Genomic DNA, 14,879 nt, shown 5'->3' with positions numbered 1-14,879 from the left:
CATGTGGCCATAATCACATCGGAAACCTGTCACATAAATCACGTGAGTACAAATGACAGCACTGCCAATGTACTGTCCTTTTATACCTTGTGTATGCCATACTACTGCCACATGTATACATGCGTTATCACCATCCCATTACTCTTGTCAGCTCAGTGTATAATGAAAGTTTTATTTTTGTACAATCTATAGCACTGTATCAGTATTTAAGAGGTTAATACACTGTTGTATATTAACAATACTTGGTTACTGTTGCAGATAATGTCTAATTAAATGGAGAGAGAGAGAGAGAGAGAGAGAGAGAGAGAGAGAGTTTGCATAACTAAGAGCAAATCCTTCAAAATTAGCTGTATGTAGAGAAACTGCGAAGAAAGGAACGAATAGAACTTAGGAAATATCCAGGTATAAAGACAAGGGTAATTGAGGAGACATGGACACTGAACTCATTTACAAAAGGGAAACTTAGGACAGCACAGAGAGCCATGGAGAGATCAATCCTGGGCTATACAAGAAAGGACAGGAAAAGGGCAGATGACATTGGGTCTGTGACAAAGGTTAATGACATCTTAGAGAGAGTAGGTTCCTTGCCACATCGCAAGAAGAAAAGACAACAGATGGACGAAGCTAGTACTGGAGTGGAGTCCGAGAGAGCACTGGAGGCCTAGAGGAAGACCACCAGACAGATGGGACAAAGACATCAAGAAGATCGCTGGTAACACCTGGCAGAGAACTGCCCAAGACCGTCCCACTTGGAGAAGACTTCTGAAAGCCTACCTGAATCCACGACTCGAAGAGGCCACATCATCTAATGATTGAATTGGCTGATGATGATGAATTGAGGAAGAAATAATCATGAAAAGTACTACAGATAAATGAAAAGATTAAGTGCTGAAGTCAGCAAAATGTCCTTATCAGAACCTTATTTAAGTTCATACAAATCTCCACAAACTTTGGAAAAGATGGTAACAATGTAAAAAAGATACTTCCAGACATTTCAACTACAAAATATGCTAATAGCGTGCTTCCAGGTATTCTGCTGAGCTGCTATTTCTATTTTATGCAGAATACTGTGTGCACAAAATATTAAGCAAATATGCACAACATTCTGCATAAAATAGAAACAACTCTGCAGAACATCTGGAAGCACACTATTAACCCAAAATCAGTTAAATGATCTCGAGAGCAAGAATTGTACAGTTTTGCAGAAAGGTTACATGGCTCTCTCAATTGAGGAAGCAGTTTTTGGAAGACACTAAAATGGAGCTCATAAAAAAGACTACTTGTTATGCATTAAGACAAAAAAAAAAATTGTTGGTTTCTGATACACTCAAACTGTCTGTAGATACCATGCTAACTTTGATTATATGGTGAATGCTATGAAAACTGGGGTAATTCTAAGAGGTAAGGAGTTACTGAAACATGTAGTCTGCAATGTAAAAAGTGAATCTTGCATGTTGAATTCATATATGAAGTGTAAAAATTGCATGTCTAAGCTTCAATCCCAGTTCAATTATTAAGTTGACTATGATACAGAAATTAAATGAAAAAAAGGACTGTTGCTGGTTTGCAACCAAGACTGTAGAAGTTAATAGTACCACTACTGACATAGTATCAGAAATTGAGAAGCGAAATATTAAATACAGGTGGCCCACAAATAAACATTTGCTTAAATTGCAATTGAAGGCTTTGCATAAAAATCAGGAAACGAAATGAACGTGCCATACCATGTTCATGTGGAAATAAAGGCGAATCACAACAGGTGTTGGAAGTGACCGCCCTCAACTTGTAAACTCAGGGGAACACAATGTTACAGATTCTGGAATGTTGCTGCTAGAACCTCTAGTGTCACTGCCTGCATTTCATGGATGATGTTCTCTTAAATCTTATAAGTTGAGTGGTTTGTTCCTGTACACCCCAGAGGAACAACTTAGGTGGTGTTAAAACAGGTGACCATGGATGCCACAATCCTTTCGAAATCATTCCACCAAGGAAAAATGATTAGACTTCAGCCTTGATCGCTCAGGACATGTGGCATGTAGCACCATCCCGTTATTAAGTCCAACTGGTTCACAAATTGGTGAAACATTTTGACAAAAATTGCACTTTTCACAGTAGACTCGTAAAGAATTGGTCCGATAAAGCAACGCTGTGAATCACACAGAACACGCCAGTTTTTTGTAAATGCAAGAGTTGCTCCACGAGTGCATGTGGATTTTCATTACACTACAAATGTGTATCCTGAAAGTTTAGATAGTCAGAGAGATGGAACCATGCCTTATCACTGACCCCACGTGCGCTGTAATATTCCTGACCCCTGACCAATAAATTGCTGAAACCAACGGCCGAATGTAATTCTTTTGTCTTGACATTCAGTCCCTGAACAATTGTGAATCTATATGGATACATGGCGGCTTTCTTCAGCAGATCTGTGAAATGTGCTCTGTGACACTCCACATTCCTGAGATAAATGTCAAACTGACTTTGCAGGACAGGCCAACAAACGTTGTTTCACGTCAGTCACTTTTTCTTCTGATAGTGGTGGCTGACCCCCAACATGAAGATCCAACACTGTTCCAATGCTCTCCATCGTTTTCATTAACTTCTGTACCCAGCATTAAGACAGTATATGCTGGTCACCAAACTGTTCAACAAACATTCACTTACATGTCTTAATGGAACCAGTAATATAATACTGTTTCACAAGAAATACGCACTCTTCAACAGAATAGTGATACACTGTCACTAAACAGTGTGCTCCAGCCACACACTGTTGCATCAAACAATGTTGCAGAGTGTAGTATTGCCATGTCAAACATCACAAACTACATGGTGCAGTTTCAGGAGAATTGCTAAGTGTGTTTGTGGGACACATTATATAAATTTGCCTGCTTCATTAAAAATGCACAAAATGATGAATTTGAGACAAGAAAGCAAAATGGATCTCAAGAAACTGGAATGCTACAGATATTGGTTGCTGAACAAGTAACAAATTTTACAACCTGGTCCTGGAGTGAACTTTAAGGTGAGAAAGGTCAAAAACATAAATTCTACGGCATCTGTGAAAGTGGTGCTGAAAATGGAGAAGATAAGCTATATTTTTTTGAACCAACTTAAAAACAAAACAAGTTCTTCACATTAGACAAAAGTAACATTTCTTTCATTAAAAATGAAAAAAATTTGAAACCAATAAATTGCCGAAGATCATTAAAAAGGTAATACATGATACTACAGGTCTGTTCAAACTTGGGACTGTAACTGTGTTGCAAGTTAACTCACCTCAATTTTAAATAGAAAACAAAAAGTTGTAAAAAATACCATTAAGATTTCAACTGAGTAATTTGTTTATCGATTCAGTTTGATAGAGTCTAAAAAACTGCATTAATAACAACAGGATTTGCACAAGTCATCTATGGAACCAAGTGTGTGTCATACTGAAGGCGATGTACCTGAGGGCAATATGATGAAAATGGAAGAGAATGTAGAGGAAGATGAAATGGGAGATATGACACTGCCTGAAGAATTTGGCAGAGCACTGAAAGACCTAGTGGAAACAAGGCCCTGGGAATAGACAACATTCCATTAGAACCACTGACAGCCTTGAGAGAGCCAGCCATGACAAAACTCTTCAATCTGGTGAGCAAGAGGTATGAAACAGGCGAAATACTGTCAGACTTCAAGGAGAATGTGATAATTCCAATCCCTAAAAAAGCAGATGTTGACAGGTGTGAAACTTACCCAAGTATCAATTTAGTAAGTCATGATTGCAAAATACAAACACGAATTCTTTACAAACAAATGGAAAAACTGGTTGAAGCCGACCTCTGAGAATATCAGTTTGCATTCCGTAGAAATACTGAAACACATGAGGCAATACTGACCCCAAGACTTATCTTAGAAGATAGGTCAAGGAAAGGCAAACCTATGTTTCTAGCATTTGTAGACTTGAAAAAAGCTTTTGAAAATGTTGACTGGAAACTCTCTTTCAAATTACGAAGGTGGTAGGTGTAAAATACAGGGAGCAAAAGGCTATTTACAATTTATATGCAAACCAAATGGTTGTTACAAGAGTCGAGGGGCGTGAAAGGGAAAGCAGTGACTGAGAAGGGAGTTGAGACAGGGTTGTAGCAAATCCCCAATGTAATTCAATCTGTATATTGAGCAAGCAATGAAGGAAACAAAAGAAAAATTTGGAGTAGGAATTAAAATCCATGGAGAAGAAGAGGTGTGCCGATGATATTGTAATTCTGTCACAGAGCAAAGGACTTGGAAGAGCAGCTGATCGGAATGGACAGTGTCTTGAAAGAAGGATATAAGATGAACATCAACAAAAGCAAAATGAGGATAATGGAAAGTAGTCAAATTAAATCAGGTGATGCGGAAGAAATCACAATAGGAAATGAGACACTTAAAGTAGTAAATGAGTTTTACTATTTGGGGAGCAAAATAACTGACGATGGTCAAAGTAGAGAGGATATAAAATGTAGACTGGCTATGGGAAGGAAAGTGTTTCTGAAGAAGAGAAATTTGTTAAACCGAGTAAAGATTTAAGTGTCAGAATGTCTTTTCTGAAAGTATTTATATGAAGTGCACCCAAGTAAGGAAGTGAAACATGGACGATAAACAGTTTAGGCAAGAAGAGAATAGAAGCTTTTGAAATGTGGTGCTACAGAATAATGCTGTAGATTTGATACGTAGATCACGTAATTAATGAGGTGGTACTGAAAGAACTGGGGAGAAGAGGAATCTGTGGCACAACTTGACTACAGGAAGGGATCGATTGGTAGGACACGTTCTGTGGCATCAAGGGATCACCAATTTAGTGGTGGTGGTTGTTGGGATGTTTAAGGGGGACTAAACAGCTAAGGTCATCAGTCCCCCATTCCAAAAACAAGCGAGACAAAGTCGCAGAGCAGATAAAACCCCAAGGGGAAGGAGACTGCCCCCCCCCCCCCCCCCCAGGTGCTAAAGAACACAAATTAGGCAACGAACACTACAGAAAAGAAGAGTACAGACGAACACCAGACAGAAAGAAATAGAAGAAAAGAAGATGGCCGGAGACTGGTTGACTGACCACGACAACAAAAAAGGGAAAGAGTCAACCATCCGATGAGACACCAAAACAGCAACAAATATGGAGAGACGCGAGGACAAAAGACACAGAAACGGAAAAGTGCAGGACCCCCCTAAATGGATCCATAAAAAGGACTAGCACGGATAAAATGTAAAACATTGTCAGCCATGGAGGCATCGTCGCATAAAATCAAAGGCAAGGTGCCCGGGAAATTAAAAGACTGCCGAAGGGTGCGCAGTCGGGGACACTCCAATAAAATGTGGGCGACTGTCAGCCGGGACCCACACCGACACAGGGGGGGATCCTCCTGACGCAAAAGATGGCCGTGCGTCAGGTATGTATGGCCGATGCGGAGCCGACACAGGATAACAGAGTCCCTGCGAGAAGACCGCAGGGAGGAGCGCCACACATCGGTCGTCTCCTTGACAGCCCGCAGTTTATTAGGCATTGTCAAGCCTCGCCACTCAGCAGACCACATCCCAAGCACCTTACGGCGCAACACCAGCTGCTGATCGGGAGCCGTGAGGCCGATCTCCAAAGCTGGGGCGTTGAGCGCCCCTTTGGCCAGCCTGTCAACACGTTCGTTCCCCGGGATGCCAACATGACCTGGCGTCCAAACCAAGACCACCGAACGTCCAGAATGGGCAATGGCGGAAACAGACTCCTGAATAGAGGACACCAGAGGAGAAGAGGGATAGCAGCGGTCGATGGCCTGAAGGCTGCTCAGGGAGTCACTGCAGATGACAATGGACCTACCTGAGCAGAAACGCATATGCTCAAGAGCGCGCAAGATGGCCACCAGCTCTGCAGTAAAAATACTGCAGCCAGCCGGCAAGGAGCGTTGCTCAACATGGGCAGTGTGAGCAAAAGCGTAGGCAGTGCGACCATCAACCAGGGAACCATCAGTGTAGACAGGCTCACAGCCCGGAAATGATTCGAGGAGCGCAAGAAAACGGCGACGGAGGGCCACAGGCGGAACTGAGTCCTTAGGTCCCTGTGCCAAATCCAGACGGACGGACGGCTGGGACAAACACCAGGGAGGCGTAGGTGTACGGACCCAGAAGGGAGGCAGAAGAGGGAATGACCCCAGTTCTGACAGCAGGGACTGGACACGGACAGCTACGGAAAGCCCAGACCTAGGTCGCCGTTCGGGCAGATGGAGGACCATGGCAGGGAAAAGCAGGCGACGATTGGGATGGCCTGGCGAGCAATGCACGTGGACAGCATAGTCGGCGAGCAGTCGATGGCGGCGAATCCGCAGCGGGGGAACCCCGGCCTCCACCAGTAGACTATCCACGGGGCTGGTACGAAAAGCACCAGTTGCAAGCCGAACCCCACAGTGGTGTATGGGGTCTAACAACTTCAACACTGAGGGTGATGCAGACCCATAGGCCGGGCTCCCATAATCAAGCCGGGACTGCACAAGGGCTCTGTACAATCGCAGCAGCGTGCAGCGATCTGCACCCCAAGACGTGTGGCTAAGGCAGCGGAGGGCGTTGAGGTGCCGCCAGCATTTTTGCTTCAGCTGAGTAACATGAGGAACCCATGTGAGCCGGGCATCAAACACGAGTCCCAAGAAGCGGCAAGTGTCCACCACTTCAAGCAGGTGGCCGCCGAGGTAAAGTTCAGGATGAGGGTGGACCGTCCGACGCCTGTAGAAGTGCATAACTCGAGTCTTGGCTGCAGAGAACTGAAAACCATGAGTCAGAGCCCATGATGCTGCCTTGCGAACGGCGACTTGCAGCCTGCGGTCGGCGACTCCCGTAGTCGTGGAGCTAAATGAGATGCAGAAGTCGTCGGCATACAAAGAAGGAGACACCGACGACCCCACTGCTGCAGCCAGACCATTAATGGCCACTAGAAATAAGGAGACGCTCAACACTGAGCCCTGCGGGACCCCATTTTCCTGTATATAAGATGAACTAGAGGTGGCACCGACTTGCACCCGGAAAGAGCGGCGCAATAAAAAGGTTTGAAGAAAAGCCGGGAGCCGACCACGAAGACCCCACTCATGCAACGTGGCGAGGATGTGATGCCGCCATGTGGTGTCATACGCCTTCCGCAGATCGAAAAATACAGCAACGAGATGCTGACGTCGGGCAAAGGCCATACGGACTGCAGATTCCAGCCGCACCAAATTGTCCGTGGCAGACCGGCCCCGACGGAAGCCACCCTGGGATGGAGCGAGGAGACCGCGCAACTCAAGGACCCAACACAAACGCCGCCCCACCATACGTTCGAGCAATTTGCACAAAACGTTGGTGAGGGTAATGGGACGATAGCTGTCCACCGCCAGTGGGCCCGCACCGGGCTTCAAGATGGGGACAATAACACCCTCTCGCCATTGCGACGGGAACACGCCTTCGCTCCAAATGCGATTAAATATCGTGAGAATGTGTCTCTGGCAGTCCCTGGAGAGATGCTTCAGCATCTGCGCGTGGATGCAGTCTGGGCCTGGTGCTGTATCAGGGCAATCGGCGAGGGCAGCGAGGAATTCCCTCTCGCTGAAAGGAGCATTGTATGTTTCAGAACGACGCGTGTGGAATGAGAACGGCGTCCGCTCGGCTCACTCCTTTAGAGAGCAATGCAAAGGAAAGGATGACGGCTGATAAGTTGGCGGAGCTCAGCTAGATGGTGGAAGAAACCGCTGCAGTTCCACTGGAGGATGGTATTAGCCATGGATGGGAAAGGTGTGAAGGGATTGGGGAGGCAGATTACGCCTCCGGGGCCCCTGCTGCTACTGAGTCACCACCTGGACAACAGCTATCTATTGCATCCGAGGGACTGGCGAGATCCATGTCCTCAGTGGACGCCAGAATCTCCACCTCATCCTCAGACGCAGAGCTTGTAGGAAGCGGTGGAATGGGTGCCACCGCAATGTCGGTAGCCTTGGGGAGTTTCTTCTTCTTCTGCTTCTCGCACTGCGCCTTGGGTGGTTCAGGCTGGGAGGGCGTCACTGGGTCAGTCTCAGGGACAGACGATGACCGTGTGTCCCGACGACCAGGGACTGGCGGTTGTTTGAGCCACTTGTGGCTGTCGGCTTTGGAACCGGTCGGAACGTGCGAAGGGAGGTCCCCAAGGGATCCCTTCCTTACGAGAGTAGCTGAAGAAGTCTTACGCTTCTCCGGCTGGGAAGGGGGGACTGATGTCCCCGATGGTTGGGGGAGTGTTGCTCCTGAGGTAGATGGAGCAGGAGCAACAGGAGGTTTAGTGCCCCCCACCATCAAGGGGGCAGGTGTGGGACTTCGACTCTGAGAGCTGACTGGAGTGGATGGAATTGTAGAAGGAGTGACAGTTGCGGCATAAGAAGCTGTCATGCGCACTGGATGAAGCCGATCATATTTCCGCTTCGCCTCAGTGTACGTCAGGCGGTCGAGAGTCTTGATTTCCATGATCTTCCGCTCCTTCTGCAGAATCGGACAGTCTGGCGAGCAAGGCGGATGGTGCGCACCACAGTTCACACAGATTGAAGGCGGCGCACAGGGATGATCAGGATGGGAAGGTCGACCGCAATCGCGACAGACGAGGTCGGAAGCACAGCGTGAAGGCATGTGGCCGAACTTCCAACACTTGAAGCACCGCATCGGGGGAGGGATATACGGCTTGACATCACAACGGTACACCATCACCTTGACTTTCTCAGGTAACGTGTCACCCTCGAAGGCCAAGATGAAGGCACCAGTGGCAACTTGACGATCCCTCGGACCCCGGTGGACGCGCCGGACGAAATGGACACCTCGGCGCTCCAGGTTGGCGCGCAGCTCGTCATCGGACTGTAAAAGGAGATCGCGGTGAAAAATAATTCCCTGGACCATATTTAAGCTGTTATGTGGGGTGATAGTAACAGACACATCCCCCAACTTCGTACAAGCCAGCAAGGCTCGTGACTGGGCAGAGGATGCCGTTTTTATCAACACCGATCCAGACCGCATCTTGGACAAGCCCTCCCCCTCCCTGAACTTGTCCTCTAAATGTTCGACAAAGAACTGAGGCTTCACAGACACAAACGAGTCCCCGTCAGCTCTGGTACAGACGAGATACCGGGGCGAGTATCTTTCGCTCTCATTCACAGCCTTTCGTTCCTCCCATGGTGTGGCCAGGGAGGGGAACGATTTGGGGTCATACACATTAGCCTTAAAGTGAGCTTTGGAACGCTTAGAGACTGCTGACGGCTGGCCGCCAGCGAGAGATGATGTACCACGCTTCATTGCGGGTCATCCGCCCTGATGCCACCTACTCCGACCAAGGGCCCTCCCCACGGGCGCCACCCAGCCACAGCAAAGGCCACCTGGCAGGATGGCCATTGCCGGGAGTCCCGATGCCCCAGGGCGATGGGCATCTACTCCTTGGCATACGTGGGGAGTTAACGGCGCAGGCATCAGTAGAGCGATCCCTGTGTTGTCAGGGGGCTACAACCAAGAGGGTACTTGGCGGCCCCACCACAACGGACTGGCTACCGTGCTGGATCTTAGGTGCAAAAATGGCCAAGGTTGTCGTCGCAGTTAAAAGAAACACTGCAGAGTGCAGCGTGGTAATCGCCCAAGAGATCGAAAACGAGCGGGACACCATTGCAACGACGAGAAAGACGGCTAAAGGTCTAACTGCACGACGGATACAATGCACCATGTAAGGCGCCCTTCCCCAAGTGGCTCGCTCTTCGGAATAATTTAGAAAGATGGAGGTCAAACCCGAGAGGGGACCATCACATTAAGGCCGAAACGTTTGAGACTCCTTTTAGTCGCCTCTTACGACAGGCAGGAATACCGCGGGCCTATTCTAACCCCCGAACCCGCAGGGAGGACCAATTTAGTATTGGAGGGAAGTGTAGAGGATAAAATCAGAGGGAAACCAAGAGATGAATACACTAAGCAGATTCAGAAGGTTGCAGTAGTTATTCGGAGATGAAGAGGCTTGCATGGGACAGAGTAGCATGAAGAGCTGCATTGAACCAGTCTCTGCACTGAGGACCACAGCAATAACACCTCAATTGAAGGTGTCACTCAATGAACTAGTAGCACATGTGCAGCGTAACTTGACACTTTTTGCAGAGATTGCAGGAACTGGAGGAATGAATAGGTAGAATCACTTGCATTTACTTCCAGCACATGCCACATGCAGTACCAAGTTGAAGAACATGTAAAGTATAGTGTTCCAAATGTGGACCAACACACAAAACATTAATTACCTCTTCCTCTTGGCATTCCACGGGAACGACTTCTTGCCCTCATACGACCTCCACGATATGATACATTTAATGTCAATCGATCCTTAATGCTGGTGTTTCCCAAGCGCTGACCAAGACGTTGCCGCATGCTCCTCTGTAAAATTTATGTAAACATTTGTAACACTTCACATAAACACGTTGGTCATTTGTTAGACTAATTCCAGACAGTAAAAATAAAATGATAACTGAAAATAGGCCAATATTTTGAAACCACATTAACTGGCAACAGTACAAGGATTATGCTATAAAATAAAAGTTTTTCCTACCTTTTTCAATTTAAGAGCTGCCACAACAGCTGGACGACGTTCCATCTGCTGCACAAGTCTGCGATTCTTCACCGATGCTTGGTGTTGAAGCACTGCATTCTCTCGAATATTTCGAATTGCATTCTCTCGGTTTCTCCTCAGGTATGTAAAGCTGTGCCATTAAGAAAGGACCCACATCTAAATAAATGGGGCTTACTGTGTGCTCTGTGTGTTAAATTCAGCCATTTAAATGCATCCAAAGTGCCTTTTTATGTTAGTTCACACTGCTTTATCACTTTCTTGATATAAGCTGCTGATGCCCCAATTAATGATAAAAACTGCTGCCAGTTTGTTTCAGAGCCTTATTTCGGTGACCCTTTCAATTTTGCTTAGAGTCTTAACATTGTGTAAGGGCAGTCTTTGTTTCATTTTGTTAACAGCGATGAGAACTGGATATTTAATGACTAACTGAAAACTTAAGTTAATATCCTTATAAGCAGTTCACAGCTAAAGAGAAAAAGTGACAATTATGGAAAAAAAATTAGGATCCTGTTCACAAATCCCACTTTCTAAAGCAATTATGCCTTTGCCCATACTTCACTCCTGCTTCTGCATGAGTGCTCTATTACAAAATTGGAAATACATGATTGAGCAGATTGGATATGGCCATTTCAATCAAAAATCTGCTTGGTAAATATTAATATTATCCTCAGTTTCCAATACACATGGCCAGTAATATGCTGAAATCAGACCTTCCTTTTTTTCAAGGATGGCTGATCTGAACTGAATTGCACTGTCAAAACTCTTTATTTAAATATCAGAACAACATGCAGTACAATACATCAATGCTTAAAGTTACAGCAGTCTTGTTATACAAAGTCACCTTTTATATTTTGAACTTTCCACTATTGTATATTTGGCACACCAGCATTACTGTACTGTTTCTTTCTTTTTTGCTGAGAGCTGATGTAAATGTACACAGAAAAATGTAAACGACCTCAACTTTTATGAAATTGCTTCCATTTATTTTCTTGGAAGGTGGCTTTGTTTTCACTAATAGAATCCATTGCACTTTTTTTTCCTTTTCCTGTTGAAGTACCTTTGGCTAATCGTATCACCATTTGATATAATTTTTACAGCAGGCACAGCTTTACATATTCACCACCTTCATTGTTAGACAGTGCTTCAGTTCATTTAGCAGCAGCTTTTGACTGGCAGCCAATTTATTACAACAAATCTGGCATCATGTCTCATCTTTTGCTTCACAATGTAGTACATAAAAGGTCTCTGAAAAGCTGTCTGTAACAACTGCAGCATTCGAAAAAAATTCATAAAGTGCCTAGAAAAAGTATGGTATCTCAAGTGTTTTGGAATAACATCTTCCATTCCCATATTGCCTCTACATAAATAGGGAACACAGTACTGAAACTGCAACGAAAAACAGACATTTTAATTGTTTTTATTGATAACATAGCACCGTCTGTTTTAAACTATTTTCTGAGAACACTATAGAACTCTATATAAACATATATGCAAAAAAATTCCTTTATATTTTTTTCAAAAGTGCACATGAAATCACTGAATGTGATGAAGTAAATATCTGTATCTAAGGCCAATTAAAACTTAAGATACATTTTTGTCAAATGAATATCACTTACAGCACACACCTGGATAAAGGGAATTAAGCTATTGAAGAAAAATAGAATGTGTGTGTGTGTGCGCATAGACCAAACAACTAATTTAGCAAATAAACAGACAAAATTTAACACTTCCAGAGCAGAACACACATTGCATATACATTCATGCTCAACTGAATTAACAAACTGCTGTTGTCTTGGAGCACACTTGAGGGATGGGATGGCTTGGCATTTCACACGAGTGGGATCTTGTGAGATCTTGCACTGACAATCTGCACAATAGCTGACTGCAAACTGAAAAAGGCATGTGACATCCATGCATTTGAATGTAGATTTCAGCCAAATCGAGGGTGTCCGAAGCATAGCACATCCCACCTCCAAGGTCGTGGGATCACCAAGGTTCTCCAATACCACCACGTAAAGAGTGTGCTTAAGTACTTTAATGTGAGAAACATCTGATTGCCCACTCAAATAATGGAAAAAGGATTGCTCAGACTAATGAGTATCAGTGCACATTAGTACACCCTGACAGAATGGTACAGGAATGTCACAAGCCACAAGAAGCAAGGCATCTTCCTTGCCATCAGGGAACTGTTCAGGGCAGTTGGTGAAGGTATTCTTACGCTGTTCACCAAAAGCACAACACAGACAACATATACCTAGTGTATGAGAATGCACTACCTTATCATTCTTTAACTGTGCCAGAATGGACTGTGAAACACTAAGAACATGATGAGCTTGTGTGGTCCCTATGTCACTACACTCAATTTGTTTGAGTCCAAGAGCCCATACTGAGATAGATAAGTAGGACTTTGATTAAGATTTCTGGTAGTTCTGAGTTGTGGCTTAACAGTCATAGAGCAGGGTGGGTCCGCAACACTTTACAGTGTCTTAAGCCATACTACTACAAGTCACAAAAGTTACAAGCATCTACTAAGGTGCTGGTTAATTCATTTGATCATGAATATACACTCCAATTCTAACATTGAACTTCCTAAGTTGCCACGATCTTTCTCACAGTGCTTGTATTTACCTTAAGACTCACGAGTTTGAAAGCTTTCTTCCCCATTTCTGTCTTATAATGTTATTTTCAGAATGAGATTTTCACTCTGCAGTGGAGTGTGCACTGCTGATATGAAACTTTCTGGCAGATAAAAACTGTGTGCCAGACCGAGACTCGAACTCAAGACCTTTGCCTTTCGCAGGCAATTGCTCTACCAACTGAGCTACCCAAGCACGACTCATGACCCGTCCTCACAGCTCCAATTCTGCCAGTACTTCGATTCCTACCTTTCAAACTTCACAGAAGCTCTTCTGCAAGGTTTTGAAGTTTTATATCAGCGCACACTCCGCAGCAGAGTGAAAATCTCATTCTGGAAATATCTGCCAAGCTGTGGCTAAGCCATGTCTCTGCAATACCCTTTCTTCCAGGAGTCCTAGTTCTGCAAGGTTTCAGAAGAGCTTCTGTGAAGTTTGGAAGGAGGAGACGAGATACTGGCAGAACTGAAGCTGTGAGAACGGGTCGTGAGTTGTGCTTGGGTAGCTCAGTTCTCAGAGCACTTACCCGGGCAAAGGTCCCAAGTTCGAGTCCCGGTCCAGGATACAGTTTTAATCTGCCAGGAAGTTTCAATGTTAGTTCCAATTTTTATTAGTAATTACTGTCTTCTTTTGACACTGGCCTCTCTTGCTAGGCAACTTTTTGCTTTGTTTGGTTTGTTTCTGGATACATGAGGAAAGCTGTTGTTCATTATGGATGTACTTTTCCCCAAAAAATGATTATTGAGATTGATGAAAGTTTTTATTACAGTCAATAAATGAGAAATGTACTTTCATATATGGAACACCCCAATTGTGACAACAAACCTTTCCCCTATTATATGACACATACATGAATAATTATGGCACCAATGGAACTCCAAACCTGAAGCTGTGATTGTTACTAATTTTGCAAGAACTTCTTCCATACTCTGAAGTATACATTTGCTTACATAATATCAGAGAAAGTGTTTCTTAGTGACCAATATGTTTTGCATCAAACTTGGAAATTAGTACCCTCCCCCCTTTTTTCAAATTAACCAATTTTTATTTCCTGCATACCACTGACTGAAAACTATGTAGGCATAATTCATACCAGCAATTACACTGTCAATACAAGTGAATGTTTCTGGTTTGAACATTTACTTATAAATTTTAAATTATGAATTTATGAAGCAAAATTTGGATGGCTCATGATAGGAGGGAAAAAAAGGGGGGGGGGGTGTTGATGTCTGCATTTCAGCTATATAGGTCTAGTTAAAATTGTGGTACTGTTTTTTTATGGTTGTGTGTGGTGTTTTTGGTTTCACTGTTTTCTTTCTACATCAAGCAAAATATTTGATTCCAACTGTGTTTATTTTGCATTTTTCATTTTGTGTATTCTATTCTTTTTTGATATGTTGTTTTTTTGTGAGGGCATGTCCGATATCTCTGTCTTCCTTTAAGCTACATAGGTCAAGTGAAATATTTGATTGCCTATTGTGAGTTTTTAGGATTTTTCTGTTTGGTTTATTCTACAGAAATATGTATGCGCTATTCTCAGATTCTGTTATTGTTCTGTGGGGACATGTCCAGTATCACTGTCTTTGTTTAAGCTATAGAGGTCAAGCAAAATACTAAATTCCAATTGTGTGTTTTTCCTGTTTCCTTTGATTGGTTCATCCTCA

The 14,879-nt window shown here is 44.3% G+C and overlaps 1 protein-coding gene across 3 annotated transcripts in view; it reads right to left on the bottom strand.

Annotated features, from left to right (window-relative positions):
* LOC126185101 (chromatin target of PRMT1 protein-like) overlaps positions 1–14,879 on the bottom strand; it is a 50,896-nt gene that overhangs the window by 24,546 nt on the left and 11,471 nt on the right. For all 3 annotated transcript variants that reach the window (XM_049927920.1, XM_049927929.1, XM_049927913.1), the window contains exons 3-4: positions 10,562–10,712; positions 10,257–10,389 (exon numbers count right to left, since the gene is read on the bottom strand). In XM_049927920.1, coding sequence (XP_049783877.1) covers positions 10,257–10,389; positions 10,562–10,712 — 284 coding nt within the window. The remainder of the gene's footprint in view (positions 1–10,256; positions 10,390–10,561; positions 10,713–14,879) is intronic.

This window comes from Schistocerca cancellata, chromosome 1 (genome assembly GCF_023864275.1).
Source record: "Schistocerca cancellata isolate TAMUIC-IGC-003103 chromosome 1, iqSchCanc2.1, whole genome shotgun sequence".
Classification (NCBI taxonomy): domain Eukaryota; kingdom Metazoa; phylum Arthropoda; class Insecta; order Orthoptera; family Acrididae; genus Schistocerca; species Schistocerca cancellata.
This window is presented reverse-complemented; position numbering and strand designations above follow the sequence as displayed.